Source organism: Talpa occidentalis, unplaced genomic scaffold (assembly GCF_014898055.3).
Source record: "Talpa occidentalis isolate TD23 unplaced genomic scaffold, MPIMG_talOcc4v2.1 talOcc4.7, whole genome shotgun sequence".
NCBI classification, from domain to species: domain Eukaryota; kingdom Metazoa; phylum Chordata; class Mammalia; order Eulipotyphla; family Talpidae; genus Talpa; species Talpa occidentalis.
In genome coordinates, this window is record NW_023605083.1 from 38,101,780 (window position 1) to 38,120,368 (window position 18,589).

The following is an 18,589-nucleotide window of genomic DNA, read 5'->3' on the forward strand; positions in this document are numbered from 1 at the left end:
AGCAAAACAGGCGGATTTTATTGAAATACACTGCTGAGGGGAGCAGCGGGCGAGACAGGAGAGGTCTGCTGTGCCATGTGGGTTAGCTCCTGGCCAGGGATCGAACTCAGGCTGTAACTGTAATAGAGTTGAGACTTAACCCCTAGGCCTGCAGGGAGGCTCCTACATAGGTTTTTGTAAATCAAATGTGTGTATAAATTTACAGGGGATCTTGGCTCAAAGATTGCTACTACCCTGAAAAGTTCATTATAGAAAAAATAATCTTCAAAGACTGATATTACAACTCTGTCTGCCTCTCCTCCTTCCTCTCTTAAAAACCATGTTTTGTGCCTAGCTTTGATCTCACTCCAAATGAAATTAATCTATGCAGGGATGGTACCTACAGAATTTGGCAACTAAGTTCTGGCTCCCCTACTGGGTGTGGGATGGATTCACTGGATCAAAGGAATTTTTGTTTTTTGGTTCGGGTAAGATTTTACTGCTTTTGGCCCAAGGCTGCTGGAAACTTTACAGAGCAGAGAGGGGTACGATGTGGTCTACTGAACAAGTAACAGAGCGAAAGTGATTTTCTATACTTGAAGGTACTGAGCAATTTCATGAAAGTCATTAGGAAGTACCCTGCCTGCCTGTGACTATGCGTGACTATGCAGGGGTCTCTTTTTTCTTTCTTCTTTCCCTAATAAACCTGTCCTTTTAAAATGTAAAATAAATACATACATACATACATACACACATACATACATACATACATAAAAATATCATATTGCGATAATATATCACAATGGTAATTGAACAAATATGCTGTCTAAACTTTTACTTTTTTTAATTTTTATTAATTTTTATTTTTTTTTTTTTTTTTATATATAGAGGCATGTTTTCTTTCTTTCTTTCTTTATTTGTTTGTTTTTGTTTATACATGCACTGGGTACAGTCAGAAGCGCGGGAGGGTGAGAGAATTCACCAGAGCCAGAGCAGGGAGCAGAGCAGGCAGAAGGACCGAAGTACACTGCTGAGGGGAGCAGCGGGCGGCAGGAGAGGTCTGCGCGCCATGTGGGACCCTCCTCCGGTGGCCGGGGAGCAGCCGGGGATCGAACCGTTGCCGCAGAGGCCGCGGGCAGCTTCGCAACCCAGCGCTCAACCGCTGCGCCACCGGGGAGACCCAATTTTTATTAATTTTTAAAGATTTATTTATGTGTACAAGAGCTGGAGTAAAGGCCAGAGGCATGGGGGCAAGAGGATTCACCAGAGACAGTGGGGAACAGAACAGGCAGATTGACCGAAGTACACTGCTGAGGGGAGCAGCGGGCGAGACAGGAGAGGTCTGCTGCGTCATGTGGGTCGCCTCCCTGGCTGGGGATCGAATTCATGCTGCAGTAGCTGCAGATAGCTTCATAGTGCTGCGTCTTAACCCCTTGTGCCACCAGGGAGGCCTCAATTTTTACTTTTTTGTTATTGAAGTCACATTGTTTTACAACCTTGCTAGTTTTTTTCTTTTTTTCATTAGAGCTAACATTGGTTTACAACACTGTATGTGATTTAAGGGGGAGGCATAGACTCACACTTCAGATTCACATCACCATACCACACCCATCAGCCTTCCACCATAATCTCCTGTTTTTCTCTTTGTTTCTCTCCTTCTAATTAGTGTTGCATTCTTCAGGTAGATACCTCAAAGTAGGATTGCTGGATCATATGGTAGATCTATTTTTAATATTTTGAGAAAACTTCACACTATTTTCCATAGGGGCTGGACCAGTCTACATTCCCAGCATAGCAATGTGTGAGGGTTTCTTTTTCTTTTTAGATTTATTTATTTATTTATTTATTTATACAAGAACTGTGGTATAGGCGGGCAGGAGTATGTGTGTGTGTGTACACCAGAGACAGAGTGGGGAGCAGAGCAAGCAGATTGACTGAAATACACTGCTGAGGGGAGCAGCGGGCAAGACAGGAGAGGTCTGCTGCGCCATGTGGGTCACCTCACTGGCCAGGGATCCAACTCATGCTACAGTGGCTGCCCATAGCTTCATAGTGCTGAGACTTACCCCCTTGCACCACTAGGGAGGCCCACAATGAGGATTTTTTCATGTGCCTATTGGTCATCTGTGTATTTTCTTTGGGAAAATGTCTATTTAGCTCTGCTGTCCATTTTCTTTTTTTTTTTTTTTAAAGATTTATTGATTGATTGATTGATTGATTTATACATACATACATACAAGCACTGGGTACAGTCAGAAGCGCGGGAGGGTGAGAGAATTCACCAGAGCCAGAGCAGGGAGCAGAGCAGGAAGAAGGACCGAAGCACACTGCTGAGGGGAGCAGCGGGTGGCAGGAGAGGTCTGCGTGCCATGTGGGACCCTCCTCCGGTGGCCGGGGAGCAGCCGGGGATCGAACCGGCGCTGCAGAGGCTGCGGGCAGCTTCGCAACCCAGCGCTCAACCGCTGCGCCACCGGGGAGGCCCTGCTGTCCATTTTCTAACTGGGTTTCTTTTTTGTTAACGAACTTGACTTCAAAATAACAGAAATTCATTGTGGAAGTAAGATGAAAAAGAACATAGAGAAAATGACAAAGGATGAGTCAACTGGAAGGATAGCCACATCAAACCAGAGCATTATAGTGAATTTATAAAGAAAACCTGATCTACCTTAAGCCATAATATACTGAAGGAATGAGATGAATCAAAGGTGAATGTGACTGGAGGATGAGCAGATCACAGCCACCACAAAGGACTCACATATGAACAAGCATCTTGTTATGAAGGATAAGATTACATTTAAGTTTTAAACATGTAGAAAATACGTGACTTGATAGAAACAGTTGTAAAATGGAATCACAGGGCCTTCCTGGTGGCTCAAGGGTTAAGTGTCAGTGCTATCAAGCTGTTGTCAGCCACTGCTGCATAAATTCCATCCCAGCCAGTGAGCTATCCACATGGGCAACAGACTCGCCTGCTACTCCTCTCAGCAGTGTATTTCAGTCAGTGCTTGTTCTGCTCTCCACTCTGTCTCTGGTGAATCCTCTCACCCTCCACACCTCTGGCCTAAACCCCAGTTATTCTACACACAAAATAAATAAATTTAAAGAAAAAAGAAACAGTTTAAAGGAGACTGGAGCTGCTGTTTGGCATCTGTCAGAGTTGGAGTCTTTTCTTGCTCTGCCTGCCTGCCTGCGTGTATGGTTCCGTTTCAGCAATAAAGGCCTACAAAATCCACTGAAGGCTCCAAATTTTCTTATTGTCTATGAGAACTGACAATGAACCTACCTGGCCTAAAGTTTGCATGACACATTGATCTGTGTTTCTAGCTTCATACCATCTTCTCTGTGTCTTTGTCCTTTCTGTCTCATGAGGACACCCATTGGAGTTATGGCCAACTTTAATCCAGTACGTGCTCACCTCAATACTTACCTAGTTACATCTGCAAAGACTCTATTTCCAAATAAGCTCACATTTTGAGGTTCCAAGTAGATAAGAATTTCGGGGGGCACTTCAATTCACAACAATTTCCAATGTTTTATTGGAAGCCATTAGGAAAGTAAGACTCACATACTAAAAATTTAACAAGACCCTGATACATTTACCTGCTTTGAGGACAAACTGCTTGAAGGACTTCCTATTCTTCCTAGACTTCCTGGCACCACAATAGTTGTGAATGTTAAGGATCCAGGAAGTCATCTAATGTTTAATCTGAACTCCTTATTATATAAGATGATTTACAAGCAGCAGTGGTAGAACTAGAGCCCATAGACTCCCCTTTTAGTCCATAACTAATTTGAGCAGTTAGCACTTGTGAGTAGTATGTGTCCCCTCCCTGCCCCTTTTCAGGAAATAGCATCTTCTTTTTTTTTTTTTTTTTTAGTGCATGGCTGTGGATAGCTTCATAGTGCTGAGACTTAACCCCTATGTGCCACTAGGGAGGTCCAACATCTTTTTTTCTTTATAGAAATGCAAGCTAGGGGCCTCCCCGGTGGCGCAGAGGTTGAGCGCTGGGTTGCGAAGCTGCCCGCGGCCTCTGCGGCGCTGGTTCGATCCCCAGCTGCTTCCCAGCCACCGGAGGAGGGTCCCACATCGTGCGCAGACCTCTCCTGCCGCCCGCTGCTCCCCTCAGCAGTGTACTTCGGTCCTTCTGCCTGCTCTGCTCCCCACTCTGGCTCTGGTGAATTCTCTCACCCTCCCGTGCTTCTGACTGTACCCAGTGCATGTATAAACAAAAACAAATAAACAAATAAATAAAACATGCCTCTATTAAAAAAAAAAAAAGAAATGCAAGCTATTTATTCATAGACAAAAGGCAGGACAGGAAAGCTCTCTGAGCAGAGAGGGGTCCTGAATGGATAGCCCAATAATCATATCTTTAATCAGGTAATATGATTTGTTTGGGATACCCCAATATCCCAACATCCCCATCTCCCTCAGCAACCCCCCCCCAAAAAAAAAGATCTAATGGTGGAAACTTAAGCAGTGGTTGGGACAATAATTTTATATTTTTAGCAGAAGGGACGAGAGGGACACAGGTGGTGTTAATTATGAAGATAAAGGATGTTCCTTAGGTAAACAACACATTTTAGGGCCTTCAACCTCCACATCTTAAGCAAGGTAACCAGCAGAGTATTCTCTGCAATGGGCAAATGGCCTTGACCCTGCAGAATAAAGAAGCCCCATTATTCTCAGTCCTTTGGTCAGCTAAGAAAAAAGTAGCTACTAGTAAGGGAAGTTGATTGTTTTCTTCCTGACCATAGCACTTGGGATTTTAATTACAGCTCTGAATAATGCTTAACAAGAACACAGTAAACATGTGACTCTGAGCTCAGCTAATGAGTATTATTATCCTTAAAAATTCTGACTTCAGCAATTACACACTAATCAAGAGGAGTGTTCAGATGTAAGGCTCAACCCAGGGGGAATTTGAGAGGACAGCTCATACCTCTGTCTTGGAGAGATGAATCATAACAGCTTACAACCCTATCTTTAGCAGTTCATTTCACACCTCTCTCTCCAGTGGTAGTGTACAAATTTCTCACCTTTGTTTTTCTGGATTACGTTTGTTTGTTTTTTTTTTTAAGATTTTAAAAAAAGATTTATTTATTTATGCTTACAAGAACTGGGGTGCAGGCCAGAGGTGTGGGTGGTGAGAGGATTCACCAGAGACAGAGTGGGGAGCAGAACAGGCAGATCTACTGAACCACATTGCTAAAGGGGCAGAGGGCATGACAGGAGAGGTCTGCTGCACCATGTGGGCCAGCTCCCCGGTCGGGGATCAAACTCATGCTGCAGTGGCTGGTGACAGCTTGATAGTGCTGAGACTAAACCCCTTGCGCCACCAGGGTGGATCCTGGATTATTTTATGGAAGAGCCAAATGAAGTGAGGGCAGAAGAAAGCTGAACTTTCTTTTATCCTTAGTGGTTCCAGAATCAGCCCATATTTTTTCTAGACTTCCCAGCACATCAACATAAAATGATGTGGCTAAAAGCAAGCAACACTGAATGATCTTTCCTCTCCATCCTTCTCTCCTTCCCATATTACCCTCTCCCAGACACCAGTTAACAGAAAATGCAAAACCAAACCAAAAACACTTGGGGGGCCTCCCTGGTGGCACAGGGGTTGAAGTCTCAGCACTATCAAGCTATTGCCAGTCATTGCGACCTGAGTTCGATCCCTGATGTGGAGCTAACCCATATGGCACAGCAGACCTCTCCTGTCTCACCAGCTGCTCCTCTCAGCAGTGTATTTCAGTCGATCCACCTGTTGTGCCCCAAATGTCTCTGTTGAATCCACTCAACCCCGGTACTTCTGGCCTACATCCCAGTTCTTGCATGCATTAAAAAAAAAAACAAAAAACACTTGGGGTGCAAGCTCTTATAAGACTGACTGACTCACAATGGTAAGGCAAAGGTCTTGACACCTTGACTTGCTATTTTGGGATATAGCCACTGGATCAGAGACCTGGACTGGGCTTCTTTAGCTTAATAGAAACACTGAGAGTCAGATCAACTCTGAAAGTGGCTAAGATGGGGAACCTGTAGTTTAAATAAGGTTCCAAAATCATCTACAAAAGCCTCCAAAGCATGATGGGAGGAACAAGTAGACTTTCTGAATGAGACATGTGGCCTGAGGGAAAACAAGGAAGCTCTTTCATGGCCTGGGGGTGGAGACTGCTGGCAGGAAAGGGAGGGACCCCATAAAGTCCACAAAGCCCTTCTGTGATACACAAATTGCTGTAAAGTCTGGCTGGAAAATGGGAACAGAGTCAATATTCCATGGCAGCCAGATACCCATCCCGTTACCTCTCTGAGAATGTTCCACAAACATGAGTCTCATAGTAACCAAAAACCTGAAGAAACATGACTTTGTTTTAATCTGCATTTCCCCAAAATAATTTAACCATGGAACATTTTGAAAATACCAATTACTGTTCCATGGATTGTGGACTCTAAAAATCTCATTTGGGGAAGGGCTAATTTCAGTCCTTTTCTAAAAGTAAAGAAAGTGCTCACAATTCCTTCAGCTCATACAAACTCCTCTTTCCTGTTTTGCAGCCTTTGGTCATAAAGGTAGATGCCTATGTGAGTCATATTCTCAGTCAAGTCAGTCCATAAGGCAGGTGTAGAGGGCCACTGTGCCCCGCTTGCCCAGGAAAGGAACAAGTGCCATGTGACAGGAATAGGCCCAGACCTGACAGGTATTCCAGAGATGGCTGAGCGAGATGGTATATGATTCAGCAAACTGCCTTTCAGCTACTGCCCCAAATGGGCTTTGGGAAGAGCATCCTTACTGCGGTCACTGTGTCCTCCTCTTACAAAGGAAGTTGTGTTCTCTGGTTCCAACTTAAAAAAAAAAAAAATATATTCTGTTTCCTGGGAGCTGTGCAACTACTTTCAGTTACCCTCAGGATCCCCCCCACTGAAGCAGACAAGGCCCATCGCCAACCACGGTTTATGTAAGAGGAACCAGTCAACTGCGTAAACCCATAGGGACATTCAGAGCAAGGACTACACATTCCTTCCAGATCTTCAGTCTGAGTTTTCAAGTACCACACTACTTCCCCAAACATCTCCATCCTCAACTTGACCCCAGAACAAATGATTTTGGGTTAGAGTTGGGGACCAGAAGCAAGTAGGTCATACTATTTATGTATGCACTTGACCTCTTTTTTTCCCCCTTTAAAGATTTATTTTTATGCGCACAAGAACTGGGGTGTAAGCCAGAGGTGCAGGGGGTGAGAGGATTCACCAGAGAGAGTGGGAAGTAGCACAGGCAGATCTACTGAAATACACTGCTGAGGGGAGCAGCGCAAGACAGGAGAGGTCTGCTGTGCCATGTGGGTTGCTCCCTGGCAGGTGGGGGATTGAACTCCAGGGATTGAACTCATGCTGCAGTGGCTGGTGATAGCTCGATAGCACTGTCTTTAACCCCTGCTTCACCAGGGAGGCCCTGTCTAACTTTAACGGAATTATTGTGTTCCTTTTTTGCTCCAAGCAATCCTTCAAGTACCCCAAGGTAACTATCCAGTCAGTCATTTGGGGCCTTTTTCCTTATGTCTCTTGACTATACATATTCACTCAAACCACTTTGCACTGGAATAATATTTATTTTTTTACTTGCCCAAAAGTCAAGTGCTACATTTTTAAAAACAAAATCTCAAACAATCAAACGCATTACCCATCACAGAAGAGGGTCTGGCAACAGTACAAAACATCCTACTTCAGATTTTTTTTTTAAATATACAAGTTGGTTTAAAATGATAGAAGTTCTCTGAGAACTAAGAAATCTACAGCTTGTAGTGTAATAATAGAAAAAATTAAGACAATTAAAAGATCTATAGCATCCAGCACTTTGCTTTAATTCCCTCTTTTATAGCACCTATTTCTCTAGGTTAGAAGATGAGAATTCTAGAACCTGTGATGTATGCCTTGTACCACCAAGACAGGCTGGACTCACTTTCTCCCTTTCCCCCAGTGCCCATCCTCAGGGAGAAGACATTCTTTTTTTTCACTTTCTCCATATATACCCAGAGCAGAGGGGATAACTGGGAGAGAAATTTGGAAACTGGAGGGCAGGAGTAAGTATGACTCTTCCTTCCCCAGGATGGGCTATTGACAAAGTATGTGCTTAGAATGAAGGAGGGATTTGTGGGTGGAACAGCTGTTATCTGCAACATGGTATGTAAAAGCAAGGAATAACTGGACGTCGCGGTCAGTTAGTTGCCTGCAAGTTAAAAAACCTCAGACTAAACAGCTCAAGGGAGGAATAAATTACTAATTACACAGATGCTTTTACATGCACAATGTTGCTGGCTATAGGCCACCCCATCACCATCCCAGGACTGAGCCAACAGAGTGGGAGAGGTGGCTTCAACTCCAGTCCCACTGTAGTAAGAAAACAAACATTCCACACATGAAACACTCACTACACACAGATAAACCCTCTCCTTACCCCCACCCTCCTGAACTGAATGAACCCAATTTAGAAAACAAAGGCAAAACCCATTGAGGAGATTGGAAGGATGGCAAAGACGTTTCTTCTCAATGCTAAGGGGATTGAGTATATGAATTCTAGCAGGTTTCAGACCTTCCGCTCCAGGTCCCAGAGATACCAGATCAGGTCTTGTTTGAGGAGAGGGAGAGGGAGGCTGAGATGGGAACTCTCTTAACTAAGCTGAACCAAGACTTCTGCAATCTCCGGAGTTGCATCCAGATGGAGACAACTGATGTTTTGGGGGAGTGGCAACTAGCTATGCAGAAGTTGGCAAAAGGGTAGTTGAAGTGGAAGTGATACAATCACAGAAGTGTCCTCACATGGGGAACACAGAGATGGGAAGACAGGTGGGGGAGGGATCACTCTAGAGTCCTGCATGAGAGTTCCCAGGAATCCTCCTATCTAACTCAAAGGGTCTTCCTGGTGGTGATTTGTTTTCCTTTCTGCTTTGACTTCCTATAATCAGTGCTATTAGATTTAAAAAAACAAGATAAAGATTAGTCCAAAAACTGGACTTTGTGAATAAAGTTGTTTCTTTTATAAATATTTTAATTACAAGTAATCCTCACTCCAGGTAATTTCAGTGACACACAGTACGTACAGGCACACAGGTGTACACACGCACATACACACAGCTCCCAAACTTTCACAGAAAGTCTGACAGCAACCACATAATTATAAAGGAGCCCCTCCTCTCAAGAGTGAAGGAAGGGCGAGAGTGACTATGTCAGCCTAAAGAAGCCAAAGACGGAGAGTGTGTCACTTAAGGAAAAAATACAAATAGGGATTAACAGCATTTGGTTGAGAAGCCAGAAAGACAGTGAAATTCTCATTACCAAGAGGAAAAATAAACTCTTCAGATTTCTGTTCAGAGCTACTTATCAAGTGCCTAAACCATATGTCAACTCTTGTGTTCCCACTAAAATATGAGGGCATCACACAATTGGGAAAAAAAAAAAAATCAAAAGAATAAACAAAGAAACTGAGGATGGAAGTTAGTGTAAATCTCTGCATTTTGGGAGAGAGTTAGTCGTCATTAACTCCAGAGCCCAGCATAGTTGCCATGGAGCCCTGAAGGGAGGGGACCTCCTGCCACAAAGAGTTTCGTTCCGGACGAGTCGTAGCAGTGGGTGTAAACAGCATTGGGAAAGAAGTCAATGTCCGAAAAGTAATTCCTCCAGGTTTCATCATGATTCTGTGGGAAAAGAGACTCTGTTAGCTCCTCTAGGCCGGGGGGCAGGAGGAAAGGAGAAAAAGACAGGAATGCTTCCTGGTCTCAAGAGGAAAGGGACCCATATCTGTAACGTGATGGCAGGAGACTGGTACTCATGGTACTGGTACTCATTCTTCCATCTGCGCATTAGGGAGACACTCAACAGACTGAAGAGTTGCTACACAAACCCAAGGTCTTCTCAGGGTAGCTGGAATCAAACACTTTAATAATTCACTGCTAGCAGAAGTTTCCTTTTCTTTCCTGCTCTTTTATCACCTGGGGGAATCCTAGGTCAGCCAGTATTATACTGGGTGCGTGTACACACGTGTGTGTGTGCGTGTGTGTGTGTGTGTGTCTTTATTTATGTGTACAAGAACTAGGGTTGGGGCGTCCCCAGTGGTGCAGCGGGTTGAATGCAGCTCTGTGAAGCTGTCCACAGCCTCTGCAGCACGGGTTCGATACCCAGCCGGCCAGGAGATACCCACATGGCACGGCAGACCTCTCCTGTCTCGCCTGCTGCTCCCCTCAGCAGTGCTTTCGGTCCGTCTGCCTGTGCTGCTCCCTGCTCTGTCTCTGGTGAATGAATCCTCTCACCCTCCCACACCTCTGGCCTGTACCCCAGAACTTGTATAAATAAATAATCTTAAAAAAAAAAAAAAAGAACTGGGGTCTAGGCCAGAGGTGCAGGTTAGGTGAGGGTAGGTGAGAGTATTCACCAGAGACAGAGTGGGGAGCAGAACAGGTAGAGCCACTGAAATACACTGCAGAGGGGAGCACCGGGCGAGACAGGAGAGGTCTGCTGCACCATGCGGTTAGCTTCCTGGTTGGGGATCGAACTCATGCTGCAGTGGCTGGCAATAGCTTGATAGCGCTGATTTTAACCCCTGTGCCACCAGGGAGGCCCCATTACTGGGTCTCAGTTTTTCCACAGATATGCAGACACAACAGCAAAATCAAGGGCAAGTGCCTTTCCCTGCTCCAAGGAGAGCCTCTTAATGGTGAAGGTGGTATGTCAGTGGGAGTATGTGAGGAGGAGGAGAATTTTTGTCACTGTCAAGTAACTAAGCCAGACAGAATCATACTTACCAGCCAGCCTTTGCCAGTGGTTAGTTTTAGATTCTCCCCTGCTAGTTTGGGCTTGGACCCATAACAAGCTGACAGTCTCTCTTCCAGGAATCTCTGAGCTCGGATGTCATAGAACAGCAGGGAGCCCTGTCCTGTGCCCACAGTGATGATATGTTCATAGAAGCTCACTGACCGGATGCCTGAGAGAAAAAGTAAAGAGAATGAGCAGGGAGGGTCTAATTTGACTGTCTGCTGGCCTGAGTTCTCTGACATTGAGTTCACATGACACCCCCAAATACCAAACTGTGCCTTTCCCATGGCAGGTATAACTCATGGGAATGCCTGAGAAGCCTCATGCCAAGCAGTCCATCTGCACAATAAAAGGAATTCTCCCCTAAGCCTCAGAGAAGTGTCAAATGACTAATGATGCCAAAGATGCTTTTGGTCTTTGACCATGATGTGTGTTCTGAATCTCCCCGACTCTCCTATACTCACTTTGGAGTCATTCATAACTCTAAGCTCTTCTCCATTGTTTTCAGTCCATTCTGAAACTGAGGGTAATCTGCCTACTCACAAATCATTAATATGGACTTCCTTGTATGTGATCTAAAACTACTACTATGACATTGCAAGAGATCTTTCTTTATTTCAAAGATTTTATTATTTTTGTGTAGAAGAACTGGGGTGCAGGCCAGAGGTGGGGGTGAGAGGATTCACCAGAGACAGACTGGGGAGCAGAACAGGCAGATCTACTGAAATATACTGCCGGGGGAGCAGCGGGTGAGGCAGGAGAGGTATGCTGCGCCATGCGGGTTAGCTCCCTGGCCGGGGATCGAACTCAGGTCATGGTGGTGGGCCTTTGTGGTGGTAGCGCTGAGACTTAACCCCTACGTCAGCAGAGAGGTCTGAGATCACTATTTTAGTATTAAGTGTATTATAAGGGTGGCAAACAGTTAAGAACTAAAGCACCCAAAGTAGCACCATGTCTCTTACAGTGTGAATTTAAGTCGTCACCTAATCAATTTGGGTTGTAGGGAAAATATGTCTGCTGTGTCTGTGGATCAAGTAAATGCATGGGGTATGACGGTATCTCCTGACACATAAAAAGTGCTCTACAATACTTGTGGAACCCATGATTTCCTGATTAGGTGGGAAAGCTATTCCTCTAACTAACTACAAGCTCTCAAAACTTTCATTGCAGGCATCATTCCAGCCAAGGCTATTTATTCTTTCCCTTACTACTTTCATCACATACTAGGCTCTTTGTTCTGAAAAGTGAGTGTCTTAACTACAACTGAAAACAAACCATTCCAAACAAAAGCTAATTCTGGCATATCTGCACACACATACAAAACTCCAGAGAGAAAGACAGTAGTGGAACTCATACTGTGTCTCTTAAGACTTTCAGGATAATGTAGACAGCCGTATTTTTTCATGAGAATGGGTACAAAATAAGATAAAGAAGAAAATTCACGTTAAGTTGGATGATCTGGGTATTGGTTCCTAACTGTTCTCCCACCAAGCCTTAGAAGTACAGTACAAACATAAATGTCTCTTTTTATTCCTCAATAAAGAATGAGGGTGCTCTTAGAGAGAATATGCTATAAAAGATGGAAGGCTATAGCTGATTTCATCTAGTTATACTTTCTTCAGCTTTAATGAGGTATAACTGATATATACTATGCTGCATATGAGCACACGATTTAAGGTTTTAACATATTAAGTCATTCATGACACCATCATCGCAATCAAAATAACGAACACATTCATTACCCTCAAAAATTACCTCACACCCTTTTAAAATCCCTGTTTTCCTCTCCACACACTATCCTTTTGCATAAACGAATATTACATTCTAGGCAGCACTGCAGCAAAAATTTGCCACAGAATAGAAAGTAGATGTCTATGAAAAAACATGGGACCCACCAATACCTACTGTTGGTTTCCACCAAAGGCTTCTGTGGCTAATCTTATCTGTCTGTGGTGTTTGAAGTTCTGCTGTCATAGACAGACATTTAAGTTTCTTTCTTGTGTCATCAAACACCACCACCAGGTTCCATAAAGATGACTATACTTATTTGGGAACCAACATAGAAACTGAAGATCAAAACCCATCTGCAATGCAGTGTAAGCCTAAGGAGCACACCGGGACTCTTACCACTGCCTCGTTCCCTGGAGCAGACAGACTTGACGTTGTGTGAAGGCTGCCGTGGATCCAAAAAGGAGACATGAGCTTGAGAGCCCACTGCATATACTGACCATTCACTACCATAGGCCAGACACACATTCTCACGGCAATATGGCAGTTTGGTGGAGAGCAGCTAAAAACAGAGAGATGCAACCATGGCATTACCAGAGAGCACAGGGCATAAACTCCCCCTCTATGGGCTTCCCTCATACACAAGTCACACAAAGTTGGGGACAAAAAACAGCCCCAATTAAGGAAATATCCTGCTCCACCCCAATGTATGTAATAAGAAGAGTAAGAGGGGGTAGTGCAATCAACAATAAAATCTTGGTACTGAAGAGGATGGGTTAAGAACAAAAGGTCCAAGTGGAATTAATCAATTAGCAGCACAGCGAAAGGCCAAGGCCAAAACTATTGACTGTTTCCACAGATAACCTTTGGGCATTAGAGTCAAGGTCTTAGCCAGTTCTCTTAGTGAGGAAGAGCCATGGCCCTCCTTCCTCACTGCTCTTCAGTCGAAGGGGCTGATTTCAGGCTATCCTCAGCCCAATTTCCCAACTGTATGGGCGCTGTATGCGAAAGAAAGTACTCAGGGCTGGTCCAACTGATAATCGATAAGCCTCAACTCTGAGCCCTTGGCGTTTAGTCAAGTCTTCAATTGGTGCCCTGCTGCATGTAATGCGCCGCGCAAAGTCAAGAGAGTGCAAAGGCTGCTGCAACATGAAGGACTGAGGAATTCCTGGAGCTCTGCTTTCTCTGGAGAAAGAGCCTATCACAGAAGTAACAAGCAGCAAAGGCCTATAGGAGAGGAAGAGGGCGAATGATCCACAGGTGCAATTAACTTCACACAAAAGTAGTTTGTAAATATCAGTGCCTTACATGATTATTTCTGAGATGGGGTTATCTTAATATAATTGATCTTCAGTTGCCAGTGGTTCTTAACATTTAGGCTTATTCTGCCCTCAAACATGCTAGTCAATAATCCATAAGCAAACACTTAGTCCACAGTGGACTGAAGGACTGCTAATCGAAGGAGCTTTTTTTTTTTAAAGATTGATTGATTGATTTATATAAGCACTGGGTACAGTCAGAAGCACGGGAGGGTGAGAGAATTCACCAGAACCAGAGTGGGGAATAGAACAGGCAGAAGGACCGAAGTACACTGCTAAGGGGAGCAGTGGCGCGGGAGGAGAGGTCTGCGCGCCATGTGGGACCCTCACCGGTGGCTGGGGATCGAACCGGCACTGCAGAGGCTGCGGGCAGCTTCGCAGCCCCGCGGCTCAACCACCATGCCACCGGGGAGGCCCTAAAGGAGCTTTTTGAATGATGCTGTAGTGTGAAAGAATTGCCCCCTCTAATCTCTATAAAAAGACTATCAAGAGAGGCATGCCAGACTCAGAATTTCATGTACCAGACAACCAGATCCAGACCCTGGAGAACCAGAGATTTAGAGACAATTAAAGTATTTTAACCATAGGTGAATTTTTACGTAAAACCAGTGCATCATGGTCATCACACCTTAGACAGTGTATTTTCAGCCTTCCAGAGATGAAAGTAGCCATCCAGTGATACTGCTCCCAATTCCTACAAGAGCAATGAAAATGAGGTTACATTCCAACCCGTAGCAGCTAATATACAATAGACAGTAAGCAGGGCAAGACCCTGAAGGTTGGAGTTCTTCACACCTATCTCATGGTAGTTCCAAAAGGGGTTCCAGGGATGATGAGCCTATCATCTCACCCTGAGGAATGCTGCTGAACAGCATTTTATTTTATTTTTTAGCAGTTTTATAGCTTTATTTTATAATCAGTGGTAAGCTCCCACCCACACTGACCAGATATTTGAAAGTTGTGACATAGATAATCAATATATAGTTTGTTTGGCAATCTTCTTCCTTATTATGTTTTCTGGACAACCACACATGGATATGGTACAGGACATTCCTTATTCCTTTGGCTCAGATAGCTCTGTTGAGCCTGGTGTCAATGCGCACATCTGGAGCGTCCATTTCCTTCATTGCAAATTTCTGGATCTCTTTTAATGTTTGAGAGGCATTCTCCATGGATGTGCTTATGAATGTTGATGATGTGTTCTCTGGTAACTACCTCATTGATGGAAGAACAGCCCTTTTTCTCACCATCCTTCTGCCCAGTCCAAACGTGGAAGCAACAGCATTTTAAACCAAGGTTGCTTCTTGAAAGAACTCAAGAAGCAAGTGTATGTTCTAGCACTAACAGACATTATGGTTCAAAGAGTCCTTATGATGCAACCATTCCATGACATCCTTTTGGATATCATAATACACATACAAAAGACAATTTCTTTTTTTTTTTTCATAACTGAATTTTTTTTCTTTATATATATTTTACATCATTGTTCATTTTTAAACAATGTTTGCTTTTCCCCTCCTCCTCAGGTGTCGTTCCCATAGAATTTCCTTCACCAATTCACCTGTGCACCATCACCTCAGTCCCCTGTGCTCCTCCCTCCTTCCCTCTGAGCCCTCTCCCTCCTTCCCTGCAGGATGTCTCTAGTTTATAATTATGAAGGACAATTTCTTATGTCTCAGTGTGAGAGCTTTAATAAGTGGAAGATCTAAAGTAGGAGAGATAAGCCTACCCCTAAGCCATGAATATGGATGGGAGACAGGAGGTTAAAGGATCTACTCTGAACTGTGGCCTGTTTCAGAATTTGGAAGAAACCTTCCTCCTCTTCCAGTTTTGGGTCTCCATTCCAGCATTGTACTTAATATCCCAGTTTGAAATCTGACTCAAAGATTAGGTAAGACCTGGTGGCAGTGTTGAGAAAAGGCAGGAAAGAATGAAAACTAAGCACTGTACTGAAATAAAAAGGCACATGCAAATGAGCTAGTCAAATCAGCATGGCCCTGGGAAAACACTGAGAGGCTGACTCACAATATGGACCATCCACGGAAATACTATAGAGCTCAATGCAAAGGGTGAATTTCAAACTTAATTGTAATTTTTCACCAGCATTCCCTAGTCTTCAAAGGGTGCTCTGAAGGCTCAGAACCAAGTTATGGAGTAAGCACTGACGTGGAGTTGAAGTAAGGAGAACAGCTCTTAGGAACCTTTGGTGAGTTCATACCTTGTTCTTGTTGTTAAAGGCCAGAGCCCTGACCTTACAGTTGTCAGGATTTGTGTCCTCCTTAGGGATGTCCTTTAAGGCCTTGTGAGTGATGTGAGCATACACAGGGACCTGTGACACATTGTGCCTTGAATCACTTTTGGTCAACACATCTTCTGTCACCTCCCAGAGTCCCATTGAACCATCACGTGAGCCTGCAGGGCAAGGAGACCACACATGTCAGATGACCACCAAGTGCCTCATGTGATAAGTCTCACGAATGTGTTTTCTGTGTCTAGCTCTTTATCACTGTCACATGGGATGAAGTTTGGTTGGTGACCTACCCAAAATTCAGAGCAGCATGAATTTTTTTTTTAAAGATTTATTTATTTATGCATACAAGAGCTGAGGTACAGGTCAGAGATGCAGGGGATGAGAGGACAGAGCGGGGAACATAACAGGCAGACAGACCAAAGACACTGCTGAGGGGAGCAGTGGGAGAGACAAGAGAGGTCTGCTGCACCATGTGGGTTTCTCACTGGCCAGCCAGGGATCAAACTCATGCTGCAGAGGCTATGGATTGCTTCATAATGTGGTGCTTAACCCCTTGCGCCACCAGGGAGGCCCACGTGAATTTTTTAGTGGGTTTATTTATTTTTTAAGATTTATTTATTTATACAAGCACTAGGGTACAGGCCAGAGGGGCGGGAGGGCGAGAGGATTCACCAGAGACAGAGCAGGGAGCAGAATAGGCAGATGGACGAAAGTACACTGCTGAGGGGAGCAGCGGGAGAGACAGGAGAGGTCTGCCTCACCATGTGGGAATCTCCCTGGCCAGCCAGGAATTGAATCAGCGCCGCAGAGGCTGCAGACAGCTTCACAGAGCTGCGCTCAACCTGCTGCGCCACTGGGGAGGCCCAGCAGCATGAATTTTGATAGTTATACCAAGATTATTCAACTAAGGGGTAGGAATTACCAAACAACCTTTTAGTTTAACATAGTTGACGGGATTTTTCAAGAGTTTTTTAAAAAAATGTATTTATGCATACAAGAACTGGGGTATAGGCTAGAGGTGTCTGTGTGTGTGGGGTGAGAGGATTCACCAGAGGCAGAGTGGGGAACAGAACGGGCGGATCTACTGAAATACACTGCTGAGAGAGGCAGCAGGTGTGACAGCAGAGGTCTGCTGTGCCATATGTGGGTTAGCTCCCTGGCCAAGGATCACACTCGGGCCATTGCGATAGGGCCTGTTGTAGTGGGGCCTGTTGTGGTGGAAGCGCTGAGCCTTAATCCCAAGGCCACCGGGGAGGCCTGAAATATTGTTTAATATGGGAGAATGATCATTCAGTACGTTCACATTGTAAAGCTCATGGGCAGGGATTCAAAATGCCATGTGGGCAGCTCCCTGGCTGGGGATTGAACCCACGCTATAGCGGCTGCAGAGAGCCTCACAGGTTGTGTCTTAACCCCTTGCACTGCCAGGGAGGCCCCCAATTTTTTTTTAAAGATTTATTTTATTTATTTATGCATATAAGAGCTGGGGTATAGGCCAGAAGTGCATGGAGGTGAGAGAATTCGCCAGAGACACAGTGGAGAGCAGAACAAGAGACTAGCTAAAATACACTGCTGAGGGGAGCAGCGGGCGAGACAGAAGAGGTCTACTGCTCCATGTGGGTTAGCTCCCTGACTGGGGATCAAACTTGTGCTACAATGACTGCCAATAGCTTCACAGTGCTGAGACTTAACCCTTTGCGCCACTAGGAAGACCCCCATTCAAAATTTCTTACAATAAACATATAATACTTTCACAATAGAAAAAATTATTTGAAGAATGAATTTAGTAGGTAAGCAAGATGAAGACTGGATTGGAAGGGACAAGACTAGAAGCAGAGAAATATGAAAAGATATTGGGGAAATTCAAGAGATAAATGATGAATACTTAAGCAGAGTAGAAAAGAAAATGATGGCTATAAAAGGTATTTCAGAAAAATTATCAATATGGCCTGGTAATCTAATGAGACTGAAGGGCCTAAGACAAGTGTTAGTTCTCTGGTTGTGCAGCATTCACCAGCATATATCAATGCAGAGGAGCAGAGGGTTGGAGAGAGGCAAGTATTGGGCCTTAGGGGTAGGGGAGGACTCTTGGAAGTTTGAAAATACTGACTTTGAGGTGGTATGTTCAGGGGTTGATGTTCATCATCAAGTCTGAAAGTTAACACTTGTTAACAAGTATTGAGCATTTTCAATATGGCAGTGTTTATCTCATTTATCCCAAATGTAGATTTGGGACCTGTCAGCCAAAGAAAAACAGTGGCAGGGTATCTGTAAGAAGAGATGGGAGGCTCCCAAACAAAGCCAAATCCTGCCTCCCAAGAACCAAATTTAGCATAGGTTACTGTTATCTGGACTGTCCCTTAGGTATGATGTGACTTGGCCTCTGTCCTCAAGGAGCTCATTTTTAAAAAGATTTATTTATTTATGCATACAAGAACTGAGGTGGAAGCCAGAGGTACAGGAGGTGAGAAGATTCATCACAGAGAGTGGGGAGCAGAACAGAAGGAT

The 18,589-nt window shown here is 44.4% G+C and overlaps 1 protein-coding gene across 2 annotated transcripts in view; it reads right to left on the bottom strand.

Annotated features, from left to right (window-relative positions):
* Positions 1-7,544: 7,544 nt before the first annotated feature.
* The window catches only part of DCAF12 (DDB1 and CUL4 associated factor 12), a 35,760-nt gene continuing 24,715 nt past the window's right edge, over positions 7,545-18,589 (bottom strand). For both annotated transcript variants that reach the window (XM_037494332.2, XM_037494331.2), the window contains exons 5-9: positions 16,049-16,242; positions 14,459-14,524; positions 12,911-13,073; positions 10,774-10,952; positions 7,545-9,669 (exon numbers count right to left, since the gene is read on the bottom strand). In XM_037494332.2, the coding sequence (XP_037350229.1) occupies positions 9,511-9,669; positions 10,774-10,952; positions 12,911-13,073; positions 14,459-14,524; positions 16,049-16,242 (761 nt within the window). In that variant the 3' untranslated portion in view covers positions 7,545-9,510. The remainder of the gene's footprint in view (positions 9,670-10,773; positions 10,953-12,910; positions 13,074-14,458; positions 14,525-16,048; positions 16,243-18,589) is intronic.